The sequence below is a fragment of the Drosophila kikkawai genome, chromosome 3R, assembly GCF_030179895.1.
Source record: "Drosophila kikkawai strain 14028-0561.14 chromosome 3R, DkikHiC1v2, whole genome shotgun sequence".
NCBI classification, from domain to species: Eukaryota; Metazoa; Arthropoda; class Insecta; order Diptera; family Drosophilidae; genus Drosophila; species Drosophila kikkawai.
The window spans coordinates 28003439-28029210 of NC_091731.1; the positions used below are offsets into that span (position 1 = coordinate 28003439).

At 45.5% G+C, this 25772-nt stretch overlaps 3 protein-coding genes and 1 non-coding gene across 4 annotated transcripts; 1 reads left to right on the top strand and 3 right to left on the bottom strand.

Annotated features, from left to right (window-relative positions):
- Positions 1-546: 546 nt before the first annotated feature.
- LOC138928968 (uncharacterized) lies at positions 547-1349 on the bottom strand. Its single transcript, XM_070287337.1, has one exon. It carries the CDS (start codon positions 1347-1349, stop codon positions 897-899), a length of 453 nt encoding a protein of 150 aa, XP_070143438.1. The 3' UTR covers positions 547-896.
- Positions 1350-1460: 111 nt separating this feature from the next.
- Positions 1461-25472, bottom strand: spg (dedicator of cytokinesis spg). The gene is made up of 12 exons (XM_017176066.3): positions 24728-25472; positions 17460-17701; positions 17250-17398; positions 7621-7741; positions 7310-7547; positions 5515-7248; positions 4628-5448; positions 4463-4572; positions 3994-4200; positions 3761-3935; positions 3476-3697; positions 1461-3404 (listed from the first exon to the last, which is right to left on the bottom strand). The coding sequence occupies exons 1-12, from the start codon at positions 24759-24761 to the stop codon at positions 1461-1463; spliced, it is 5997 nt and encodes a 1998-aa protein (XP_017031555.1). The 5' UTR covers positions 24762-25472.
- Inx3 (innexin 3) lies at positions 11428-16966 on the top strand. The gene is made up of 6 exons (XM_017176067.3): positions 11428-11489; positions 13447-13643; positions 14835-15043; positions 15140-15600; positions 15665-15818; positions 15885-16966. The coding sequence occupies exons 2-6, from the start codon at positions 13481-13483 to the stop codon at positions 16083-16085; spliced, it is 1188 nt and encodes a 395-aa protein (XP_017031556.1). The 5' UTR covers positions 11428-11489; positions 13447-13480; the 3' UTR covers positions 16086-16966.
- TRNAM-CAU (transfer RNA methionine (anticodon CAU)) lies at positions 21013-21084 on the bottom strand. The gene has a single exon. It is a non-coding gene; the product is annotated as a tRNA-Met (tRNA).
- Positions 25473-25772: the final 300 nt, after the last annotated feature.

Sequence of the window (25772 nt, forward strand, 5' to 3'; positions counted from 1 at the left end):
TTTAGAACTTTAATTGTTTATACTTTATTAAATTCTTTAGTAAATTCTTATACTTGCGCCATGCATTTATAGACAATATGTATTAAACTTTCATTCCATAATATTCAATGTATATTCGAGTTGTTGACTAGTTGTAGTGTATGATTAGTTTTCATTCCTTCTTTAAATACGAGTTTAACGCTTTTGATTGATTCGCGTTTTAAAATATATATATGCAGACACGTACATATATCAAGACTATATATAAATAAGTAGTTTTAAAAAATTTACAAAAATGGAAAACTTATCTGATTCGTTATGAAGCTAGTAGCACTTTAAAATTCCTAATTGCTTTTCGCATATATATATATATATATATATATTTATATATTATGATATTTATAGTGTATATGTCTATATATTTCTGTGTAAATATTTTCGTTAAAGTAAAAACTGCATTGCACATTTTGTCGGTGTCTTGCTTGGTATATTTCTATATATTTCTTGCGTTGATGCCTTTTGATTAGAGTTGTGTATTTTGGTTTTAGTGTTTGATTTCCTCCCAGCTTCATTTTTAATATAAAACTTTGTTCATCTTTATTCTTACATCTTAGTTTCTGTTAGTAACTTCATCGACAATTCCCGTAAAAGTAATTGTTAAAGTATATGCATTAATTTTAAGCAACCTATTTGATTACAACATTTGTTTCTATATTGCGCTTTGGACTTGCAGCAAAAATTTGGCACCGAAAATAATGAGAGTAGAAATGTTTCGATTCTATGGAGAGAGCTGAACAGTACTAGAAACGTAGCTAAACAAATAATAATATAAATTACTAAGCGAAATTCAATCTCACTCTCTGTGGGTTGAGGATACTCCTACTCCTCCTCCTTCTCCTCCTTCTACCCTGGCTGGTTCAGCGCTGCGCATAGGAAAAGTCCGTCTGGGCATGGGCATCTTGACTACCCTGCACCTGGTGATATTGGGCATTCTGCTGCTGATGATGATGATGATGCTGGCAGCTGGACACCTGATCCACCTGGTAGCCGTACGACTGACGCTCCAGCGTTGAAAAACGCGAGGACATAAGACTGGTTCCCAACTGCTCCTGTTGACCCTGCACCACCGAGAATGTCAGACCGCAGGAGCAGTGCTCTATATGGGGCTGAGGCGTTGTCAGTCCCGGCGTGGCATGCACCTGAGCCTGCTCGGTGATGATGGTTGGTGGCGGCGACGGCGATGACAGGCAATCCTGGCAGTAGTGAGGAGGCAATGTTGCCTGATGATGGAACTGGCTGAATGAGGGCGGCGGCGGTGGTGGAGGCGGCGGCGGCGGCGTCATCGAGTGCGTTGAGGAACTAGAGTCCATGGACTCGGTGGCCGTGTCTGTGGCCGTACTAGCCGAGGTCGATGTGGATGAGTTGGGCTTGTGTGGCTGGTGTGGCTGATCGGGTGGATGATGGCAGCGACATATTGTAACTCAAAAAGTGCCGCCATCGTGTTGATGACTAGATGAGGATGCAATGGCAGATGCCGCCGGCGGCGGTGGCAGAACCTCAACAGCAGCAGCAGGCGGTCCATTGGTCTGGTGCTGCAGCATGGTGTAGCCATCGCTGTCGCCATTCTGCTGCTGCTGTTGCTGCTGTTGGCCCAGATGATGGTGACTGTTTGTGGAATGATTCTGATTCTGAATGTGATTGAGTTGTGTGCTGCTGGGATTGGGTGAGTGTGCCTCGTCGATGCCGAGTGTACTGACCCCATTGCTCGTCGACACGGCCAGGGATTTGGGCGGAATGGGCGGCGGTGGCACGGGCAAATCCTCTACGTCAAACGAACTCGCTGAGCTCTCGCGCTGGGTGATATTCATGGAAGCGGTGGCATGTATGTCCAGGCTCCCGTTGCTGCTTATGCGACAGTGCTCCCTGTGATGCACTGTGCTGGCCGAAATGGACGACGAGTCCTCGCTCAGGTTGTTGAGATTCATGTGGTTGAGTTCCCTGGAGCTGGTCGTGGAGATGCCCGAGTCTCGAAAGTCATTGGGGGCAAAGCAAACACTTAGGTGGCCACCGCTTCCGTCTTGGAAATTCGGTGGCAACGAATGCGGCTGCTGATCTGCCTCGGGATCATCGTAGCTTATGTCCACCACGGAGTACTTCTGGCCATGCTGCTGCTGCTGAGACGAGTGGCGACGACCCACGGCATCGGAATTACCAAAGTCATTGAAAATGAGGGGATTCGAGGCCCTCTTGTCCGGCGTTATCCCTCGCGGTGGTAGAGGTGGAGCTCCGGGGGAATTCCACGCCGGCTGCCGCTTGGGAGGAACTTCCGGGCTATCCATGGCTCCGTTGGCGATAAAGTTCTGCGAGCGCGGACGATTCGGCACTGGCGGGGCTGAGCCGTCCTCAAGAGGAATGCTGAGACTCTCCTTGCTCAGGGTTTGATATGAGCTAAGAGGATCCACTGGCCGTAAGGTGTCCCCCGGTCTCGTGTATATCTCGTCCAGATCATAGACATAGTTGGCATTGGAGTTGGCATTTGCACTGCCAGAAGCCGTGGTCTGTGCCACTCGCTGCTCTGTGGGAAGCGGTGGCAGCGGTGTGTTCACAATGCTCTCCGAGTGCTGCCGCTTCAGCCGTCCCATGCCGGACAGGCTTTGCTTCAGCTGCGAAAAGCGTTCCAGGAGGCGATTGTGCAACGGCTGGACGCCACTGGGCGCCAACTGACCATGTAGCTCCAGGGCTTGCTCTAAAATCTGGATCTGTTCCAGAATAAGAGCCTTCAGGCGTTGCACGTTGGCTTGTTGGCCGGCACCTTGCGGGGATTTGAGGAACTGCTCCGAAAAGAAGGCCTCCTGGTACTTGCTAATGCCGCCCATGACATTGGCATCGATGGTACCCTGCAGACGCATCGAGAAGGGATTGATGTTGCGCTTCGGGTCACGCTTATACTGGACAATCAAATCGGAGAGTTCCTTGCCGGCGTTGCTGATGATCTCGCAGGCGTACTCCACCGGCGTCAACTCCTGCATCGACTTTTGCTTCACCTCGAACCAGCGCAGGATGCCAGGCAGGGGACTGGAGATCTCCAGAATGGTGCGCTCTATCCACAGCGACTTGAACTCGTTGTCCTTGTCCACGGGTCCCTTGTACATGGGCCGGTCGTATATGAAGCGCGTGACATCGTTCACCTCATAGAAGCGGGCTATTTTCTCCGGCACCGGCACCATAGCCGTCTTCAGGGACTGAGCATCGCCCACGGGCCTCACATTACTGATCTGTATGTACTGGTCGGGAGCGTTGAGAATGGCATTGTCCGGGGGACTGTTGTTGCCCAGGATCTGGGCACTGGGAAACTCCGTTTGCAGGCGCTGCGTAAAGGCTCCAATGCGTTCGTACTCCAGTCCACGGTACACAAATTGCTTATTCTGCAGGAAAAAAGGCAAATAAGGATTAACTCAGAGGAGAGTAAGGCTTAGGGATAGCAGTCACGACTTACCCGCACAAAGAGCGGCAAACCCATGCCATAGAATCCCACCCGGAAGTACTCCGGTTCTGGTCGCAATTGCGTCAGGATGTTTTGAAAGAACTTGGCCTCCTGTATGAGTATATCGCTCAGCTTGTTGTAGTCAAAGCGCCGCGTCTCGTAGAGCTGTGCCAGTTCCTTGCACAGCGGGATGCCCTTCTCCCAGCACTTGCCCTTGTCGAAATATTTAAGGATCTAAAAGAAACAATTTGAATATTAAACTATTTTACAAAAAAATCAAAACGAATGGTGACAAACCTCATGGTAAAGTCGCTCCTTGCGCTGCCACTCCGGCTGACCACTGTTGTCGAAGGGGGCAAAGCTCTGGGTCTCCCGATCCCAGCTCAGCATGGAGGCATACAGTTTGAGAGTAAAGCCCGCCTCGGTGTAGTTCTCTGCCTGCAGATGCAAGTTGTGCAACTTGTAGATATATCTGAAGGAAGGGTTAAGAATCAGAAAACAGATAATATATATTTAAGGTGCAAAGCCACCTCAGATACATCTCCTTGCGATTGATTTCGTTTTTATAAAAGTTCAGCAGATTCACCGTGCAGGTCATGCGCTTGTCTCGATTCTCCTCGCCCTGCATTACGCTGCGATAATCCAGCAGCCGCTCCAGAAGCCGGGTAACAGAGCCTATGAATGCAATGCCAGCATCCTTCCAGTTTGGATTCTCCAGCTGGACCTTCTCCAGCAAGCTGGCAACACACAAAAATATAACATTACTTTAAGGAAAAAAACACAGAGATGTCGGAAAGGAGAGTAAACACAAAAATAGAGGACTAACTACACGTAAGGCGAGGAAAAAATTGCACAGAGTTAAACTTACACCAAGCTGAGATGTTCCCTTTTTATGGATGGCGATTGCAATGAGTGTGAAGTGAGACATATATGTATATATATTTACAGACATTTACAAACATTTATGTACAAGTGAGAGCAGCTTGCTTGCCAACTTACATGGTGCTGAAGAGCTCCCTGTACTCGTCGTCCCCCTTGTTCACGCTGATGAGCAGGTCCAGCTTGTCAATCAGTTCGCTCTCAACCAAGCGGAACGATCCCCGGGCAGCCTGGGCAAGCACATTTTCATCAATTGCCAAGTACTTGGTTCGGTCAATGACTCACCTGCTCGCACTGCATCATATCGTAAAAGACCGATAGCGTAGCTTTCCTCAGAGCGGGCTCTGGGACCAGGGTGACCTCCAGAAACGGGCCCACCATCGAGGGTATAAAGTGCAGCTTCTGCTCGCCCAGCTGCGACCACATGCTGAGTATCTGAAAGCCCATGAGCACTCGCATGTCCCCATGAGAATGCAGAATCTTCAGCCGCTTGGGTTCTCTGTACTGCTCCAGCTGCAGCGAGGGCTGGGTCAAAAATGCCACCGCCAGGCTGAAGTAGCTCCACCACAGCTGCGAGTCAAAGCCATTGGGGGCCAGGAAGCGGTAGACCAGCGGCTTGGCAAACTCCTCCAGGGACATGCGCAGCACATCATTGGCGGCCAGCTTCATCACCAGCCAGTCGTTGGGAAACACATGCCAGTCCTGGGTCAGCAGCTCCTCATAGACCATCAAGGACTTGCTGAGGAACTCCTTTAGATCGCGCGGATCCTTGTTGGGACTGAGCTCATCCCAGTAGCGCTTGTAGTGGGTCTCGTCGAGCAGCTGCAGCAGGCCCAGAAGGCAGGACACCAGTTGCGGCAGCACTGCATTCGAACCCTCCATGATGATGCTAATGGTTCGGATCAGAATGCCCAGGATGTTCTTGCACAGTGAGTCCAGGTCGTGCTGTAGGGTATTGGTTACCTTGTCGCGTTGCTCCTTCTGTAGGTCATACAGCTGGCTAAGAATCTCCGAGAGAATCTCAGCGCAAAGACGCAGCTCATCCCGGCGACTGAGGTGCATGCGCAGGTGCTTGCAAGCCACCGACAGGACCACAGTTCGAGAATCTGGATGAGATCAATGTAGTAAGAGTATGTTCCTGGTAATATATAAAAATGCAAATAATTTCTTACCATCCTCGTGGAATAGTTCCCCAGAGACTAAATCCTTGACAGCATGCAGCTTGGCTTGAATCAGCCGGATGGGCGCCCCTCGGGGTATGGCGTCCAGCATGTTTCGCGCCAGCATTCCCAACTCCGGGGCCGGCAGGGTGTCCTTCAACTGCTCCAGCACCACGCCCGTCGAATTGAGTAGCGCCTCCTGGGTGGGGATAATGACATCGTACGAGGGCACTGCCAACATACCATTGAGAGCCGTGAACAGCGAGTGTAAATCGCGCCGGAATGAATCCTCATACTGGCCACCAGTGGCCCGGGCAAAAAGGCGCCTTGATTGGATGAGCAGCTTGAATATATACTCCAGCGAACCAAAGCACTTCTGGAAGGGATCCGGATGCTCTGCCTTGGTCATGAACACCGCCATGTGCTCCACTGAGGTGATGAGACCCTTGTAGACCAAAGCGGCCGCAAAGTGGTTCTCAATATACTCGTTCATCACCGGCCTAAAATGCTGGAACTTGTTGCTCTGCAGCAGGCTGAATATGCTCACCAGCACGTGGAAGACTAGGCCGGAGTGCTGGGTACTGTTGCCCTCCTCGTTGGAGAACATGGCGAATAGGGCGTCGAGTACGTCCTGCAGGAACTTGACCAACTCTTCATCGTTCAGACGCAGCACGCCCGTCAGGGAGTCCTGAATGGTCTCGGGATTTGTGCGCCACTGCAGCAGCGATAGTAGATCCGCGTTTTGTGTCAGCTTCGTGGAGCATAGGAGCGACCGCAGATAGAATGTCTCCCTGGAGTGGCGACTGAAGCAGCCGCCGCAGTCCATTTTTGCCTGAGGATCGCCCTGCCGGCACTGCAGCCGCAAATAGTTGGCTGGCTGTAGCTTGGCAGGATCCTCACACTTGTACACAAACAGATCGTGCTGGCCGTCGCGCAGCGTGGCCCCGCCCGTGTCCATCAGCCTGGCAAAGCTGAAGGCGAACAGCTTCGGCTCCGTCTTCTCCCGCGTCGAGCAGTGCCGGAACTCGAAGCGCACATGAGCCGAGGCAAACTTATCGATGGGCACACAGAGACGCAGCATCTCGTTCCAGTTGGGCGTGTTTTGATGATACAGTATCATGGATCGGTACTGGGCCTGCGAGTCCATCCCAGAGGCACCCCATAGGCAGTCGGTTAGCACATTGCCCGTCTCATCCAGGACCACAACCGTAACGAGGATGTTCTTCCCCGTGTTCTTTCCACCGCGCTCAAATTCTCCCCTTTCCAGGGTTAAAAAGAGATCGTTACGCACATCACCCGGCATGATGACATCGGGGAAGCCCATCTTCCTAGTGATCGTGGTGCCCTGGAAGAGCAGCGGCTGCTCCTGACGAGCCTGTCCCAATCCGCCGTGCAGCAGTTTCAGAGAGACATCAATGCCCTGAGTGCCCTGACTCGGCTGGATGGGTGAGTACTTGCCGTTAGACTTTTTGATGATCAGTTCGGGCAGCAGATGGAAGTCCTTCTCCTCGCACTGGAACAGCTTAAAGTTGTACTCCCTTTCGTCGGAGGACTGCTCCAAACTGCTGTCGAAGTGGGCAATGTCGCTAAGCGAGAGAATGCCCACGCCAAATGGACGACGGAAGGTTGGTCCATGACCATAGGCGCCGCTCTTCTCGATCTTCTTGATGGAGTCTGATTGAATGATCTTGCCCACGCGCATAACCACGGCCACCAGATGGAGATCCTCATTGAGATCGGCAGCGCCTGTGATTGATTTTATTGAAAAAACTGGTTTAGAAATATTAAAATAAAAGCAATTCCTTACCGAGATCCGTGAACACCGTACAATTGCTGTGCAATTTTTCAGTGTAATTGGTGAAACCATCCTTGGAGATCTTAAACAGAAACCGCTCGGACAACGGTCGCATGTGAGTGCCATCGTACAGAAAAAAGTAGACCTCCGCATCATCGCCGCCAATGCGATAGCCAAAGCCTCGCATGCAGAAATAAAGATGATGGGTTAGGATCTTTCGCTGCGTCTTTCTCCTCAAAGTGCCCCGACTCTGTGGGTTTAATTAAACAAAGAAGCCATTAAAGTACATATAATAAATATTACAACTACATTTAAATATTTACCGAGGAAGCCTTGGCATTATCAGCACTGCTTACGTGCACATTGTACAGCTTGACGATTCCAATGCTATGCGGATCCACTGCCAAAGGTCCCTCTCGAGGCACCAAATCCAGACCGAGTTTGCTGCAATGATCGAAAAGCATCCGTTGGTTGAGTTATGGCGATAATATGCAACGGGAGAAACACACAGCTATAACAACTTTGCCAGTTTGTCACGTTCCAATATGAGAAACATATAAATAAATGGAACGTGGGATCAAAAACCTAAGGGGGAAGCCAGCCCTGCGATTACAGTCCAGTTGGTTTGTTGCTTTGAAAAACCATCGAATTGACGCATTCGTAATTAATTGTCGCTTGACGCGGAGTCGTGCGGAGCGCCAAGAATTAAATACGAATTTGGTCAGTCATCATCATGGGTGATGATCATTAATCACCAAGAATTTCCATAAATAGAACAGACCGTGAAGGGAAAGAGTGGATTTATTTTGGGTGATTTTAAGAGGGCCGACAGGAATTCAGATGATAAAGATAATTGTCTTCTTTAAGGGAAAGGAAGATGATTGTTTAATCATTATGATCATCATGATTATAAAGATAGTAATGTCTAATAGTCGACAAGTACAATAGCTTCTCAAAAATATTTAATTTTAGGTAATTCTATAACCCCTTTTTCGAGCTCAAAACCCACTATAACCTTTATCGGAGCCCACAGATAAAACATAATATATACTCTAATGACTTTGGGTTGCAAACCCGTGCTATCAGCATTTCCCTTTTTATTTTTGCTTTAGAAAGTAGTCTCGATATAGGAGTTTTGTTCACAATAAAGAACCCAAGACTATCAGGTTCCCTACATTTCTGACTAATCCGCGCCACTCATGCAAATATTGCCCTCGAATGAATCAGAGTCAAGGCACCCAACTCCAGACAACCTGTCACGAACATCCGATCGACATTCGAAAAGTAACTCGAATCGAGAACCAATCCAAAATCTATCGTCAAAGATGTGTATCTAAATGGATTGGACCTATCATTATTTCACACTATCTATGGCCAGTACGTGCCCTCCGTTTGTCCAGTGGCTACCGCGTGGAATTTACATGATGATGATGACGATGATGATGGCCCGAACCGTGGTGGACTCACATCGCATGGCCCGCATGACGCATAAATTTTGGCTTCTTACAGGCAGCGATCCAGAGCTTCGAACACGGCTAATGGGTTCACGGCATTCCGGTGGCGCATGCGAGAAGGGGCAGACGCGGCGGAGCAAGGGGATACAGAGCTGACCAGAGTTGAGGCCAGGTTCACAGCGGCAACGTCGCGACGTCGTTGACGATGCTGCTACCTCGGCTACGCTGGGGCCTTCTACCTGGCTTACGCAGAGAGAAAGAGAGCGAGGGAGAGCGAGCGAGAGAGCATCTTTTACAAGCCTCCAGAACAAGCCGAAGAAGCCGTTTGGCTGTTAACGAGGCCTAAACGACTTGCCTCTATCTCAGGTGAAATGCTGAGAGAGGCCTGAAGAGATCTCTCTAAATAGTGGAACCGGAACCAGTTGGGAGAGACCGTCGTACGATCTCTGGGGAATTTTAGCTCTCCGCCACCGATTGGTGTGTGTGATGGGTGTGTTTGTGTGTGTTGGGTTTGAGCCACCTCTATTACGCCTGGAGTTCTGGCTCTGGCTGTGGACCTGGCTCTGAGTTGACGTGACCAAATGAAGCACTGCGACTCGAAAACGTATTTTGTGGATACGAATATGAGAGGAGCGCGTGCGCGAAACGGTAGCCACGCTGGTAATGAACACTTTAAGTCGCTTTTAATTAAGTGCCGGGTCCCAAACCCCAAACAGGTGAATTTGTATACCCAAAAAAAAAAAGAGTAAAGAATAGCATCTTCGCTTATCTGGAATGAGGGATTCCAAACAAATTCCTTTTTAATTAAGCCAGGGCACAAAGTGTTGGAAATCTTCGAAAGATATGACACCACAGAACCAAACAGAACGGAGCATACAACCTCGGTTAAAAGGGCTCGAAGAGGCAACAAGATGGAGACCCAGACGATACAGAAAAAATTTAATTATTTACACTTCGATAAGCAGCGCTGTCAACCACAAACAAAAGCAATAACAGCAACACGTTCGATGGCATTGTATCTAGGGGTCTCGTCTCGACTGAGGCCCAGATACAACGCGTATCACAATCACACATGCCATATATTTTGTATTTAATGTCTTTATAAAAGGTGTAGCTCGCAGATACATTTCTGGCGAGAGGCCACAGGCATCAGCCAGCAGGCAGCAGGCAACCGGCATCGGGCATCGGGCATCGGTCCCCGACAATAAACAAACAGTGCAGGGCGGGGAGGCACAAGGTGGAGCGGAGTGGTTCAGAACATGGAAACAGCAGCAGCATCTGAACCACCGGCTGCCGCAGTCGTACCACCAACCAAACGGCAGCGCAGCCATTTCGAAATGCCATTTCATTATGGCCAAGACGGCGGCGAAGAACAAGTCAGCAGCAGGCCAAAGCCACCGAGCTGAGTCACTCCACCACCCGAAGGAGTCGAAGCATAAGGAGGAGCAGGAGGTGCATAGTCGGTCCCGACCTGAGACCTGAAGGAGGAATGCCTGGCAACTAGTTTGGCGTTGCTTGTCTAGCTCTCAGCATGCAAATGGATCTTCATTTCGGACCCAACGCGAGCTCTGTGAGTGTGTGTTCAGCGACACATTTAACCCTGGAATACGAATAGTTCCTTGGATCCACTTGGCGGACTCTTCAGAACGGCGTCTGGGGCAGAACACAGGATTCTTTTGGGCTTGGGAGCAACGATAAACTAAATGGACAGGCAGCTTAGGTTCTGCGGAATTAATTGGAAGCTGTTTTTATAATGAGTCGCAAAGGGGCAGTATTTTAGCACTTCAGATGTATCTCATTAATTTCGTTTATTAAGATGAGGATTGAGGATGAAAGTATAAGACTAAAGAACCTTCAAATATATATAATATTATATTATTAATTGCAGTAGATATTTTAGATAGAGATTAGATATACAAGCTTCAAACGATGATACAGAATAACTTTATCTATCTATCTATACAAATTTTGGACATTAAAATATTGTTTAACCGTTTATTAAATAAATAAAGAGACTAGAAGGAGAGGACTCTAAATAAAATTGTTCACGAATTGGGCCCTTTTAATTAAGTTTTTAAGATATACATCTTGTTATAGGTTCAAAAGACCGTATATTATATTTAGAGATCACATACTACCGTTAAGTTTGTCTTTTCTCTAGAGCTAACTTTATTCCTCTCCACTTTGTTCTCTATTTAAACATTTCTTTCGCTTCTCAAGTGCTTTATTGGGTGTTGTTCCAGTTCTTGATTCGAAATCTTCGTTTAGCCACCCTAAATGCTCTGACTCCGGACTCCGACTCCCAGCCTAATCTATAATCCCCGATCTGTACGATAGAGTTGTAGGCAGAGGGCCATAAAAGCGAGAAGAGCTAAACTAATCAATGGATTTACAGATTTCCAATCCAGATGTTTCAAACTCGAGATAAAGGGAAATTCGGAGTGAACTACCTAAGCGGCTGCACGGTTTTTACCTGGCTCTCTCTCCCTCTCTGTAGCCCAGGTAGGGCGAATGCAAATGCAGCTTGAGCGTAATTTCGGATACGAACCAGTTGGGATCGCTGGTTCCAGATAGTCAGAGAGCCAAAGAGAGAGAGCAGACTCGGCTTGTAGCTGGGCTCTGGCTCTGGCACTGGCACTGGTTGTGGTCGTGCTCGGCGTCAGTGTCAGCGGGCGATAGTCAGTAGGTTTCCGAACGCCGCTGAGAGCAGCTGCACACTTTCGAGAATACGGATACGGGTATGGCCACTAGCTCCGACTGCGAACCACTGATACTGATCAAAATCACAGCTCAGCAGCGCACGCACACCACTGCAGGGTGCAGTTTCGAATGCACTGCCAGCTGAGACAGAGACTGTCTTGTGTGTGTTTGTACTTGTGTATAATAGAAATCTTGAATCTGCCACAAAGTGCACTCGGTTCTTAACAAAAAAAAAAAAAACGAGTAACGAAAATCGTCTAACAAAAGCAACTAAAAAAGCACAAACATAATAAATACAAGCTCCGCCGACAGAGAGCTGGGAGCTGGGAATTAATGGGCCGTTCGAAAACGGGTTTCCAAAGTGTCAAAGTGGCAGCAATAAATTTTAATGCGGCGGCGGAGACGGACGGCGGCACCAGGAGCAAAAGAATCACTTAAGTGTGTGCGAAGGGGTCGCCTCAGTTCGGTTCGGTTCGGCTCGGTTCTTGCAGGTTGCTGCCAATATTGGTAGCAAACAGTTTCGAGAAGAAAACCAAACCAAAACCTAAACCAAAACGAAACGAAACAAAATGGGAGAGCAGCAGCGAGCACTCTCGCGTACTCCTAAAAAGAAAATACCTTAAAACCAGTTTCTTTTTTGTCTTTTTTCAAAAAATTTATTGAAAGAAAAGAGGCAAGAATTGAAGTTGAGTTGAAAATGAAGTGCTCTCCGCGTATCTGTGTGTTCGAGTGCGAGTGTGTGTGTGTGTGCTGTGCGAGTGGTAAGATTGAATTTTCAGTGCAGAAGCTGATGCATTTAAAAGGAGTAGCTGCCGTTGCGCAGATACAGATACTTTGCGACTTTAATTGCTGCTCGCATGCGTGCGACAGAGATGACTCTATAAGCCGCGCATGCGTGCGACTGTGTGCTTGTGTGTGCGTTCCTCTCGCGTTTATACAACGATCTGTTGTCGTGCCGAAATGAAATACAGCCAAAACACACACATAAAACACACACAATGGCCCAAAAGACGGTAAAAAAAAAAAAAACAACAAAAAATTTGCATATAAACAAAAGAGTCGAGAAGAAAGCAAACCGAACCAGAACCTGATCCATGATCCATGGACCCTATCTCATCCCGAAGCAGTGCCGAAAAAAAGCTGAAAAGAAAACAAAAACCCACAAGCGAAAGATTCGAGGTATCTTTGGGTTTGGATTTCGGTGCTTGAAATTCGGCTTCTCGGGCGTTTCAGTCTTTCGGTGCTTTCGGCATGGGGACAAAGTGAAATTTATGCGTGGGTTGACAAAAAGCTGTACCACCGTACCGGTTTCCTCTGTGAGAGCCACCGTCTTCTCTCGAGATGAACTTGTTAGCGGCGCTCTCGACGACGGCCAAGGAGGCGGAGACGGAAGGCAGGGCATTCAACCTAGACGAGCTTAGCGGAGATTAGATTAGATTGCACAACGACGTAACATCGCAATGTTCCTCCTCTAACACACTGTTCCGGCATTGCCCCAGCACTTACTTAATTGTAAGTGCGGCTTGTCGACATGATAACGCCGAGAAATTCCAAACAGACCAACTGCTGGAGAACTCCAAGGCAGAGATGGCTGCGGGACTTGGATTGGGAGTGGAGAGGAAATACATATGTGGTGGTGAAATAATTTGGAATATGTCATGACATGACTGTCCTAGATAACGCACAAGGCAAACAACACAGCGCACAATTAAGTATGGAACATTAGGAACGAGGGCTGTGCACTCGGAAAAAACTGGGATTCATACTAATGAAGAATTATTAACTTATATATAAATAAGTATACTATATATAATAAGTGATTTATCAATTTAAAACCATCTGGGGGTTCCCTATCCTTACTCTTCTCTGCCGAAAACAATAATTATTGCGAAGTAATTTGTTTTTAAGAAGCATTTCCCTTTAAAACTTCCCCTTTTCCCCAGTGTTCAAGTGCTCATTTCATGATTTTCCCTATTTTTTCTCATCCACTTGCAGTTAGCTTCGTTGCAGCAGCACACCAACCATCAACATGGCGGTCTTTGGCATGGTCTCGGCCGTGTCCGGCTTCATCAAGATTCGCTATCTGCTGGACAAGGCGGTTATCGACAACATGGTTTTCCGCTGCCACTACAGGATCACGACTGCCATTCTCTTCACCTGTTGCATCATCGTCACCGCAAACAATCTGATCGGTAAGTTAGCACCTCCTCTATGGAAACTAGTGCACCACAGTGCATAGTGTTTAGCACCAGAGTTAGCCTAGTTATGCTTATTTGCGCTTACAATTGCAACATTACTGCTAATGCAGCAGCACTTCGACTCAACAACCCATTTGAAATCGAACTCATTCGGAACGGAGAAAAAAAACTTCGCAGAGCTTTCACAAATTGACCGCAACACGTTCATCGGATTTCAGCTTAAGCCGCTCCATATGACTCACTCGCCGCTGGTCGCCACGGGTGGTGGTGGTGCCCTGGGCTTATGCCTTCCATGCCTGTAACTGGCGTGAATATCAATGTATCTGGTTCAAGCTGGGCTCAGTGAGAAGTGCCTTAAATAATGAAGTCAGGAATTCATTTGGTTGTAGATTCCCACGCACTGGAAGTTAAGCTCTGTAAAAGGAGATTCTACTTATGTTTGGTTAATTGAAGCGAAGCAATAACATTGAGAAATGTTTATTATTGTTCTCATTGTAAACAAGAGTTTATAGCTTTAATACTTCCAGTAGTTTTAAGCTGCAATTACCTAAACAAGGCTTTTTCTTAATTTTAATCAACACTTTGTTGACTTTTAAAGCCAAGTAGAATCACCTTACATGTACCTTTACCTTGATCTGGGGCATCGCATCCCCAGCCAAATATTAGTGCATTAAAAGAAGTGCTCTGAAAGTGAACAGCGGACAAAACCACAGTCAAATATTGACGGTTAGTTCTGGGAATTCTACCCCCCTCCTCAGCCGCCATCGTCTGCAGCTCTATTTGTATCCACTTTGTTTGCCCAAACAGTGGAGGAGGAGGAGGAGGAGGAGTAGAAGGCAACGGAGTTCATGTCGAAGTTGGGGCACACCCAAAAATGCTTTCCGCCTGAATGTTGCAGGCTTACCTAAGCACGTAGCAACTGCTGTGAGCACCTACTGCAACCGTAACCGTTGATGTAACCGTAACCGCACCCACAGTGCCGACAATTTGTGCCTGCCTGTGTGGAGCCACCGGGGCAAGAGATTGCCCTAATGGCACTTGACGTTGACGGACGACATGCGAGGTTGTTGGTTGCGAGGAATGCGCGTGGATTTCTCTAGATTCGAATTGCGGCGAGGTCGAATGCATATCTACAAATTATCTGAATCTCTATCTGTATCTATATTTGTATCTCTTTGCTTGCAGGCGATCCCATAAGTTGCATCAACGATGGCTCCATACCCATGCATGTGATCAACACGTTCTGCTGGATCACCTACACGTTCACGATACCTGGCCAGCAGCACCGGCAGATCGGAACGGATGTAGCAGCCCCGGGATTGGGCAATGATTATGGTCAGGAGAAGCGCTATCACAGTTATTATCAGTGGGTGCCATTTGTGCTATTCTTCCAGGTGAGTGTGATATAATAAAAAGGCTTTTAGGATTGAATTCCCATCTACGGAAGCCATTATACCAAGTTCTTCCAACTAAAATACCTTCCTTTACAGGGACTTATGTTTTACGTTCCCCACTGGGTCTGGAAGAACATGGAGGACGGCAAGATTCGTATGATTACCGATGGCCTGCGCGGCATGGTCAGTGTGCCGGATGACTATCGACGTGATCGTCAGGACCGCATCCTCAAGTATTTTGTAAACAGTCTGAATACCCACAACGGCTACTCCTTCGCCTACTTCTTCTGCGAGCTGCTCAATTTCGTCAATGTGATTGTAAATATCTTTATGGTGGATAAGTTCCTGGGCGGTGCTTTTATGTCCTATGGAACGGATGTGGTCAAATTCTCTAACATGGACCAGGACAAGCGCTTTGATCCCATGATCGAGATCTTCCCAAGGCTAACCAAATGCACATTCCACAAGTTTGGTCCCAGCGGATCGGTCCAGAAGCATGACACACTCTGTGTACTGGCACTGAATATCCTGAACGAGAAGATCTACATCTTTCTGTGGTGAGTGTTTGATTTCTCTTTCCTTTTTCTAGAAAGATCTCTAATGATTATGGTTCTTCCATAGGTTCTGGTTCATTATTTTGGCCACCATCTCTGGCGTGGCTGTGCTCTTCTCTCTAGTGGTGATCATGATGCCTACCACTCGGGAGACGATCATCAAGCGGTCGTACCGCTCTGGACAGCGCAAGGAAATTGCCGGCCTGGTCAGGCGCTTGGAGGTGAGTTCCTGCTATAGTAATTCAGATAAGGAAACCATTGCTAATGGATTTTGTTTTCCCAAACAGATTGGTGACTTCCTGATCCTGCACTTCCTCAGCCAGAATCTCAGCACAAGATCTTACAGCGACATGCTGCAGCAGCTATGCAGCCTGCTCGGCGCATCCCGAACCCCATCGGCACCATCGACCCTCGAAATGAACCCGATCAGCCATCCGATATACCCGCCTGTTGAGAGCTTTGGCGGCGGCAAGGAGACGGAGACATGAACCGACTCCACCGGGGTGGCTTCTAAACAATGATTTCAATGATTTCTCAATAATATTTGTAGGGGGGACAGCGAGAGTTGTGTGTCATGAGGTTAGGTCTTTCCATTTCTACCACCAAGACTGTTGTACGCCGGCAAAGAAACGAAAGAACGACGAGTAACATTACATTTTCGGAGATGATTCAGAAACTCAGTAACATAACAAACTATGCGAAATATATCTAGCGAAATTATAAGGAAATAATAATCTTTGAATTCGGTCCTAGCCAAAAGAGACAGGTGCAGTGCGTCATTGACACGGGGGTGAGCTAAAGAGTGAGATAACAAGGAAGAATATAACAGGATATAATATGAAATGAGATCAGAGAGGGACACATGCAGACCGTGCAATTTGTAGGTTGAAGATTGAACGACGAGGAGGAGAAAGGAGGTCTCTCCAGCAAGCGATTTTGCTACTTGGTATCGTAGTTAGGTCGTTGCCAATGATGCGCCATTTTAAATATACAATTAAGTTTAAAAGTTAGCTCGATAGTGGGTTCGGATCGTTGGGTCCCCATACTAAATACCTATGCAGATATATATCTGCTTATCGCTCACGCACGCTCACGAAACGTTGATCTATATAAAATTGGTAGTAATCGAATGAGGAATATGATTATGATTATGATTATGAATATTTAATCGAGTATACACAATGCTCTCGCTATTTTTGTCCTAACATTTAGTCTACAGATATATCGTAATTTTAAGGAATTTTGTTTATAACAAAATTATTGTGATTATTGCTAGAAAAGAACACATTTTACATAAAAAAGCAAAAGAGAACCCAAGCTATCTAAGTTCAAAGTTGTAATAAATATTCTATATACAATTTCAGCTAAACTAGAGTTTTATCAGTGGGCGGAAACGGATTTGTGGGTCTCTAACCCTGAAGGCTGGGCTAAAGAACTCTGTAAGATTATTAATAAACAAAGGAAAACCTTTAAAAGCAATAATCAGAGGGTACACTACTATATAATATGATTTGTTAAGCTTTCAAAATTTAGAAGAACTGTTGATTAAACATTCCTGGAAAAGATATTTACGTTTGTTCAAGAGCTTCATGCGTATTATGTTTGTCAATTAAATCCTCTCATAAATATTTACACTATCTTAACTAACTTACCGATTGCCCCAGTCGATTTTTGAAACCACAACCATTTGAAGCTCCAGTGTTTGATCCTGAGTCATTGTGGCGCTCAAGAGTTCCCTTCGACTTTCCAATATGGAAAACATTACTTTGCGCAGTGTTTGGAACTTGTAGGCTTCCCGATCCTGTAAATAATTTAAAATATTTTAAATATTCATTGAAATCCGATTTTATTAGATAACCTACCACATAGAGACGCTTCCATATCTCAGACCACTCGCGCAGCACCTGCGTGCACTCGGCGACCACGGGATCAATTTTCGACAAATCCTTGATGTGCACATAGGTCTTGGGAAAGATACCCACTGCCCGGGATTTGCGGGGACAGGAACCTCGATACCAATACGTGCACTCCTCCACAATGTCCACGGAATCGCCAACGTCCAGGGCCAGGCCAAAGCGGACATCGCCATGCCAATTGTGGATGGCTGCAAAGAAGGCAATGGGAAAGCGTGAAAAGTCGGTCTTAGCTGCGGTTAGATTACAACCAGTTGCGTTGCCACCTTGCCTCCTTGGCCATGACATTGGAGTCCCAGTACCAGGATGGACTATGTTTTGATGTCAGGCTGGCGGCGTGGCAATTAAAGTGGCCCCACGAGTGGCCACTTGAGCATGCCACGAGTGGCCAGGCAACAATAAATACTTCAACTATAAATAGGAAAATGGCTATGAAAAGAAAATATATGCATCTATACGTGTTTTTATGGAGAGCGTATGCCATGCGTATGTATATGGGGGGTGAACAATGAGTTTGGCCATCGAACACTTTGGCTCCTGGCTCATGCTCCAGCCACCCAAACGGGAGCTGTCATTGGAAGCCGGAGCCAGAGCTCAAGCTGAAGCTACAGAGCGCCGGGCCTGTGAAAGCTGCTGGATACATCCGCAATGCTTTCTGTGGTGGCCATGGTAACGAGTACACTGACAGTACTGGCCAGACAGACCATGTTTGTTTCTTTTTTTTTCAGTTCTCTAATAAGAATGAAGCCATCTGGAATTATGCCTAAAATTATTTTCTCCTTTTTAAGAAAGCGCACTGAACTTTAGGCAGCTATCATCATTTGATGTCGAGAGGCGCATAAATATATAAAATTTAAAAGTAATATTCATGGTTCTTTAAAAAGGGACCTATTTTTTCAACTAAATCCTTATTACTCTGGAAATTTTCTACTAAAATTTTCCTCCATGATAAAAATCTACAGATACTTCAGCCTTTAGTTAAAGTATATAATTTCTTTTTACAAAAACCTATAGAACATTATTGTAATTGTCTTAAAGCCTTGTGTGTTTGCTTGGAATTTCCCTTACTATCAGTGTGGATCACAAAGACGAAGCTAATTTGAATTCTAAACAGGCACTATCCGATTTTTCACCGTGTATCCATTATAAATGCAAGGCACACACTTTAGTCTGGGAGGCGCCGCGAGTCGAGGAAGCCGGCCCTGTTGGGGTGGTGCTGATGTGGATGGTGGTGCTTCTGCTTCTGCTGCTGAAGGTGGTGGTGCTGGGTGTTCGGTGTCTGTGTGGATATGGGATGCGAATGTGGCTGTGTGTTCCCTTGTTGAAAGACAAACGAGCGAGCACGGCATGAGCATATCAACGAAAGGAGCTAATAAAACGCACGCCCAGACAGACAGAGAGATTCGGTTGGAGGCGGAGGCAGAGGTGGGACCAGCAGGAACGGGACAAGGGACAAGGGAATCCGGAATGGAGGGGAGATGTAAAATGAAATGCCATGAAAATGGGCAAACTGCTTCCTGTTGTTGCTACTGTTGCTGCTGCTTCTGCTGCTGCTGCTCTGTGAGTTCTTTATAGCTGCCGTTGCCTTTCCCTTTGCCTTTATTTCAGTTATAGCTGCGACTCTGGGCAACCGCCTCTAACTGGCTTCAATTTGCGATGCTCGTCGCGAATGCGGCAGCCTGATTTAAATGAATTCTGCAGATGCTAAATAGCAAGAATTTTATAATTTAAAATGCCAGTTGAAGATTCCCATACAGCTCCCGCCTCACTCTTCAGTTTTGGCACTTCAACTGGCGGCGCGGGCAAACACTCCAGAAAATGAGAACACATACCCATACTTCAACACTCGGAAAATAGTGCTCAGCGTATTTATGTGCAATTACAATTATTAAAGGGCATTAAATTAATTTAAACGTAGAGTTCACGATTAATTAAAATGATTATTTCCAATAATAATAATAAGAGAAATATAAAATTAGTAATCTTTCATTGAAAGATACTTATTAAATCTCCTAAGTTAAGGCGTAGAAAATAGATCACAAACTTTAATTCTCTATAAAAAAAAATGTAGATTTTCTTAATGATTAATGAGTTTTCATTTAAGCAGGAAAAACGAATTCTAATTGACTCAGAATTAGCTTTAAAAAGATTTGATTGATAATTTAATTGATAATTCTTAAATAGGAAAATATAAGAAAACTCATCATTTAATCCAGGAAACCAGTTAACCAGTAAACTTATATATTTTTTTCTGAGTGTATGTACACACATCCCGGAATCCATAACGCAGTAGGCAAAATGCCAACCAAGCGTTTGCACTATTTAGGTCAGTCACATTAGGCAGGCGTCGGCCTGGCAAGAAGCTAACTCAAAGGCAACTGGAGAACCTCTCTTTCAATTACACAAGGGGAAAAAGTGGACTTCAAAGCAAAGACACTTGAAAACACAAACCATTTAAGGACATTTATGTTTACAAAAATAATGAAGCAATTGTAACTAGAGCTTCTGGAATAATTATATTTAATAAAATTCATATAAAAAAAGGGCTACAAAAAACAAAAGCACATATATTTATTTAATTTATATACCCAATGCACTCTGCTTCAGACAAATATTAAATCAAGTTATCAAATTGTTGGTTTATTATCTTCAGACTGACTTGTCATATTTTCCTTGTAAATATTTACACATTCCGTTCTCCGGGTGTATGTGAATTATTTTAATGAGCATTTAGCAGGGGCTTAGGGGAATTTAATATTAAATTTCATAAAGTTGACTTGAAGTGCCCCTGGAAATTGGCAGGATCATCACGGCATAGGGCTGAGTCCTTTAATTACTTTTACGATGAATGCAATATCCCAAAAGGCTTGGCTTACACCACCCGTTTTGTTTGCTCGCACACAAAGGACCCATAGGAGCTGGAACCAACGGGGGAGCCGAACAGAGAACACAATGCTCACTCCAACAAGTCCGCAATGTCAACAAACGTATTTAAATAAAAAAGTCGTTAAGGCAAGTGCACGCCAAATGGAAGAGGATAGAGATGGAGCGTTGGGAGTGGCGGGGAGGCGTAGCGCGGAAAATAATTTTAAATTAAATGAGAAAGCCGTCGCCTGCCGCTGCACTATTCGCCGCAGCCACTGCAGAAGCTCGGCTGCAAATGGATTAAATGAGCGGCGGCTTCCCAACAAGGGGAGCCCATCTTCACACTTGACCTCCCCCCAGCGCATCCGAAGCCGCATCCGCATCCGCTGCCACAGCACTCAAGTGCCTCTGGGGAGGCTTAAGAATTTAATTAATTAATTGTGTTATAGCCAACAATGTGGGGTCGGCAACAAAGTGGAACTCGCTGGCAGCGGCGGAAAGGGAAACCAGCTGAATGTGGGTCAAGTGGTTGGCCCAAAACCACAGAAATTTACTCTGAATGGGTTAGGGATAAGGTTTCCAACATGATTAGCCAGTGAAAAATGGTACATAAAAAAAATACTCCCACTTTTCGCATTAGCAGAGCAAGGTTTCGATCCTCGGACCTCTGGGTTATGGGCCCAGCACGCTTCCACTGCGCCACTCTGCTTGCTGGCAAATTGGTGACTATATGTTGATCCAATGAAAAATATTGACCATATCCGTGATGGCTAATTGTGATCTGAAGCTGTACAGGACAATTTTTCAAAAGTTCTTATAAAAAATATTTAAAAGACATCACAAATCCAGTTTTTGAGTGATTTATTATATATTATATTAAATATAATTTGTTTTTGAATAGGATAAATTTAAGGTTTACTCAATAGAAATCTAAGTGAGTCATTTAGCTGGAGAGAACATGAAACCATTTAAAAGGCTCTACTTTGTTCAAATCTCGATCCCTCGGAACCTGTTCATACCAGGAAGCCTGACCCAAATGTCAATCAGATGTCATTATCACTGTCATTGTCTGGATGGTAGAGTTTTGCTGAATGGATGCCGTCACACACGCTCCGCATCCAAACGGAGTATTCCGGGCAACACAAAGCAAAGCTTGGCTCTCGCTCTCGCCATTGTCAAGTGGATTTTATTATAATTGTGAGTTAGTGCCAGTTCCAACAGTTGGAGAATAAACGGGCAGGGTGTGTGTGTGGTTGGGGGCCTGGAAATATTTGCTTATTATATGCATTTTGTATCGCTGTGGCATCACAGTAATTAAATGCATTTTACACATATTTATGTGCCACTCAATTGAGTGCTTGCACATTTGTTTATTTTTTGTAGTCGTTTGCATTGTGTTTTTTGTATATATAAATGAGCTTTTAAAATCCACATGGCGTACATTTGTTTGCTTTTTTAGGAAATTTCGAGTTTACCCAGCAAAAAGCCAATTAATGAAATGCAACTGTTTGTGTAAATTTTCTGTCAAAAACCCTTCCTGTGCTTCTGGCACTTGTTAATTATTTGTGTTTCTATTCCTACATATATATAATTTAAAACAGTTTATGAGCTTGTTGAGTTGTGGATATTTATTTCCTTATCGTTCCTGGCTTATCGGCAGACGGGCAGACCCTCTTTTAGGTGATGTATTTACCTTTTCCTAGACAATCCCACAACTTCCCTGCATTAACATACATACACCGGCCAACGGAAGGGGAACACTCGTCCATCCGGCCAATGTGACCGATAATGGGCCACCAAATGCGACATTCACTGATAAATTTCGAGTGTGCGTGCGTTCGGGTTGTTAATCATACGCCGCGTGTCCCACAAATGGCAATTCATAAATAAATCGTTAAAGACGAATTATGGAAGTACAACTCAAATGGACGACGAGTGTTTTCAAACGCACAAAACTCCCGCTCTCTCGGAAATACACAAAAACGCTGCCGCCAAGCATATTAAACAATGGAAATGAATCAATTTTATGCGCACTCATGTGTGTGTGCGTTCTGAAGGAAGGAAGCGCTGCACAAATTTGTGCGCGGCGGCTCCACTGGCCAAATGCATAAAATGAATATTAAATTAAAGTTGAAACTGAAATTGCCGCAGCGACAGCGGAATTCTCTGGAAAAGGCAGACAGACCGGCAGAGAGTCGGAGCGGCAACATCCGGTGCTGCAGGCAGGCTGCGCAGGGTGCCTGGCCTAACTTCCCTACCCTAAAATATATTTTTTTTCTACTTTGTTTTTTGGCAAAAAGTTGCGTAAACTTTTAGCTTCAAATCTAAGTTTGCAACTCCATATGAAAGGGGAACTGACCCGCATGGCCAGGCCCGAGGGTTGCTCCGCAAAATTGTCACCATTGTGCATTCGACTCACTGCGCAATTGAGGGCAATAGCTACAGTCCAACTTCCACAAGACAAACTTGTTTGTAGCTTAAAGAAAAACTGGAACTAGATATCAAAGAAATAACTTTTGATAAGTTCAATGAGTTAAATTTGAATAAGAAAACTTTTAGAACTCCTCAATCTAAAATTTTATTCATTGAATGTAATTAACAATCAAATTGCAGACGAAAAGAAAATGATTTCAAGATCTATATATTTCTATAAGCTTAGTTTAAATTTTCCTACTTCCATAGATCTTTCAATAGTGTGTCCTGTGACAGATGGTGGTTTTAAATTATAGATGCCCGGCTGTACTACAATTACGACGGCCGGAGACAAAGAGTGCAGAGTGGTAATGAAGTCATTGCCCGGCAGTTGCCCAGCACGTGGCACTGGCGGATGAAAACGCCATGAAGACTGGAACGGAACTGGGACTGAATGGGAGGAGGAGGCGGTGCTGGGCATTGTGCAAGGTTAGGGCGTTGGCTTGACAGCGCCTCGAATCGCTAATGAAGTTAACACACACAGCCTAGCCTGAAACCCTGATCGGCGAAGAGTGACTGACTGATTGATTTGTGTAAACTCTGACCGCTCTCATGTCAATCTTTGCCGGGTTAAATGTGGAGCAAGCATCAACGGGCAGACACAAAAAATGATGTCTCCGCGGATGCTGGGGGAATTGGAGCAGTTTAAAAGGGAACAGAAACGAAGCAATAATAAGCAACAATAAATACTTTGAATACGACTCGAATAAGAAACACTCTTGAAAATAAATATTAATAAATAGGAAAATGTAAAAATAATAGTTTTTTTTGCTTGTGATCTTCTCCAAACAAGTCAATAAAGTATTTTGAGTTATTTAGTCAAAGTTTAATGGGAACAAAACTGTATGTGGTAGTCAATAACCCCATGTTGGGGTGAAGAGCATCCCTACGACAATGGAAATTGGCGCTTATCTGAGCGGAGAGGCAGTGAAGCGGCACAATGAATAAAACTTGGCACAGAGTCTCCGCCACTGAAGATGCTGACAGAAGACAGTCTCGCAGTCTCAGCCTCAGTCTCAGTCTTGCGGTCTTTTATTTTTCCCACCGCTCTGCCCTGCCCGCTTGGTAATTTGTTAAGCGTTGCCATTGAAGCGAAAAGTGTGACGAACACGAAGATAATGTGAAAATCCAGCTGAAGAGTACGAGTGTGTTGTACGTACAATGAAGTGCAATAAGTGAGCACAAAGAATATCCAAGATCTACTTGTTCATATGTGTGTTATCACAACACGCAAGATTATTATTGTGCCTTTGCTACGGTTACGCTGTCAGCCACGAATATAAGGCCGGCCACTCGACGTTGCGGCTGCTGTAATTACGAAAGCATTTAAATTGGCAACACCTGGGTGGGAAATTGGCAACGCGACAGAAGAGCGGCGCAGCATAGAGGGGAGAAGCTCTCTGTGTATAAACACATCAAATCGCAGCGCGGCAGCAACAACAAACAGGAAAATCTCTTTGAGATACAGTCTGTGGTGACAGGAGGGGTTGCGAGGGGGATGATGATGATGATGATGCTACAAGCAGTTTGTGTATAAAAATAAGTAGAAAAATCGCTTTTCCTCCCCTTGACAGTGCGGAGGTGGTTGGTATCCGGCGTTTCGCGGAAAAAACCGTGAATCGCCTCAAAAGGCAACAATAAAAACAAAGACAAAGCACGTGACGCACAGCGGGGAGCGGTGGTGGGGATGGGTGGCCAGTGGGTGGCACGGGGATGTGTACAGTGTGCCTCACTCCTATAAGACCTTTTTGATTAATACAGCTCACATTGTGGTAAAAAAAAAAAAAGTGATTTTGACAGCTACCTTTACAGTAAAATCTGTACTCATTTTGGTACTCTGAAAACGAGAGTTCACTGTATGTTTTTCGTTTTATACTCACCAACTCCGTATTTATTATTCGAAGGTATCCACATTTTGTCGCTTCTTTTGTCTCAAATCCTCCCAAAAATTCACCTTAGCCGGCCACTCCCCGCATTCGTATATATGTGTATATATATAAAACACCGATGTCGGGCGGAACTCCACTCTCCGCTTATTGATGAAACATTTTAGGAAGAGATTTGCATTTGCATTTGCATTTATTATTGCTTATATTTATCCACCATTTTTTGCAAACACAAAAACACACACGCACGCAGGAAAACTTTCGCTTTTGTTGTTGTTTGGGGGCTGCTGGGACGCCTAGCTATTGCCCTCTCGCTCGCGCTCGCTGGTTGATTATTAACTACAACTACGCACGACAACAACAAATATGGCACTTGTCTACATTGCTGATTGAAAAGACTGGGCGATTGGGTCTCCAATTGCTGGCGATTATCGCAAGGTGGAAGGAAGTAGTGGATGTGGATGTCTCGAAGTGGTTGCTTTTCGCTTTTCCTTTTGTTGCGTTTTTCACGAACCCGCGCACACACAAACCAGAAAATCAATAAGATTTTTGGACTCCCAAATTGCAGGCGTTTCGATTCTCTCGAACTAATTGCTCTTTTGACTTTTGGCACGCCAATTGTTGTTGGGTTTGATTGTTGGTGGCTGCACAATTGCGTCGGCTTTTTGGTGTGTTTTTTGCGTTGTATTATTTTTCGCGTCTTCCGTGCACTTCCCGGGCGCAGCAACAACAACCCGCTCAGCTGGCTTCAGAGTGGCCCGTTTGGCTTGTTTCGGGCTAGATCTAGCATATTCAAATTGGAAAATGTCTAGCTTGCTTGTAGCTAACGAGAGTTCACTTACAATCAGGCAACGATGGTAGCTGGGACCGAAAAGTCTGGCAACTCTGCCGCACGAGCTACCAGCGTTGCCAGACTTTACCAGACCTCCATATATTGTTCACTTTTAGCTTTTTTTTTCTCAGAATCTAGCTTTTCTGAGGGGTCATAACTGGTTTATCAACTGGCAACACTGGACAGCAACAACGAAAACGAGAGAGA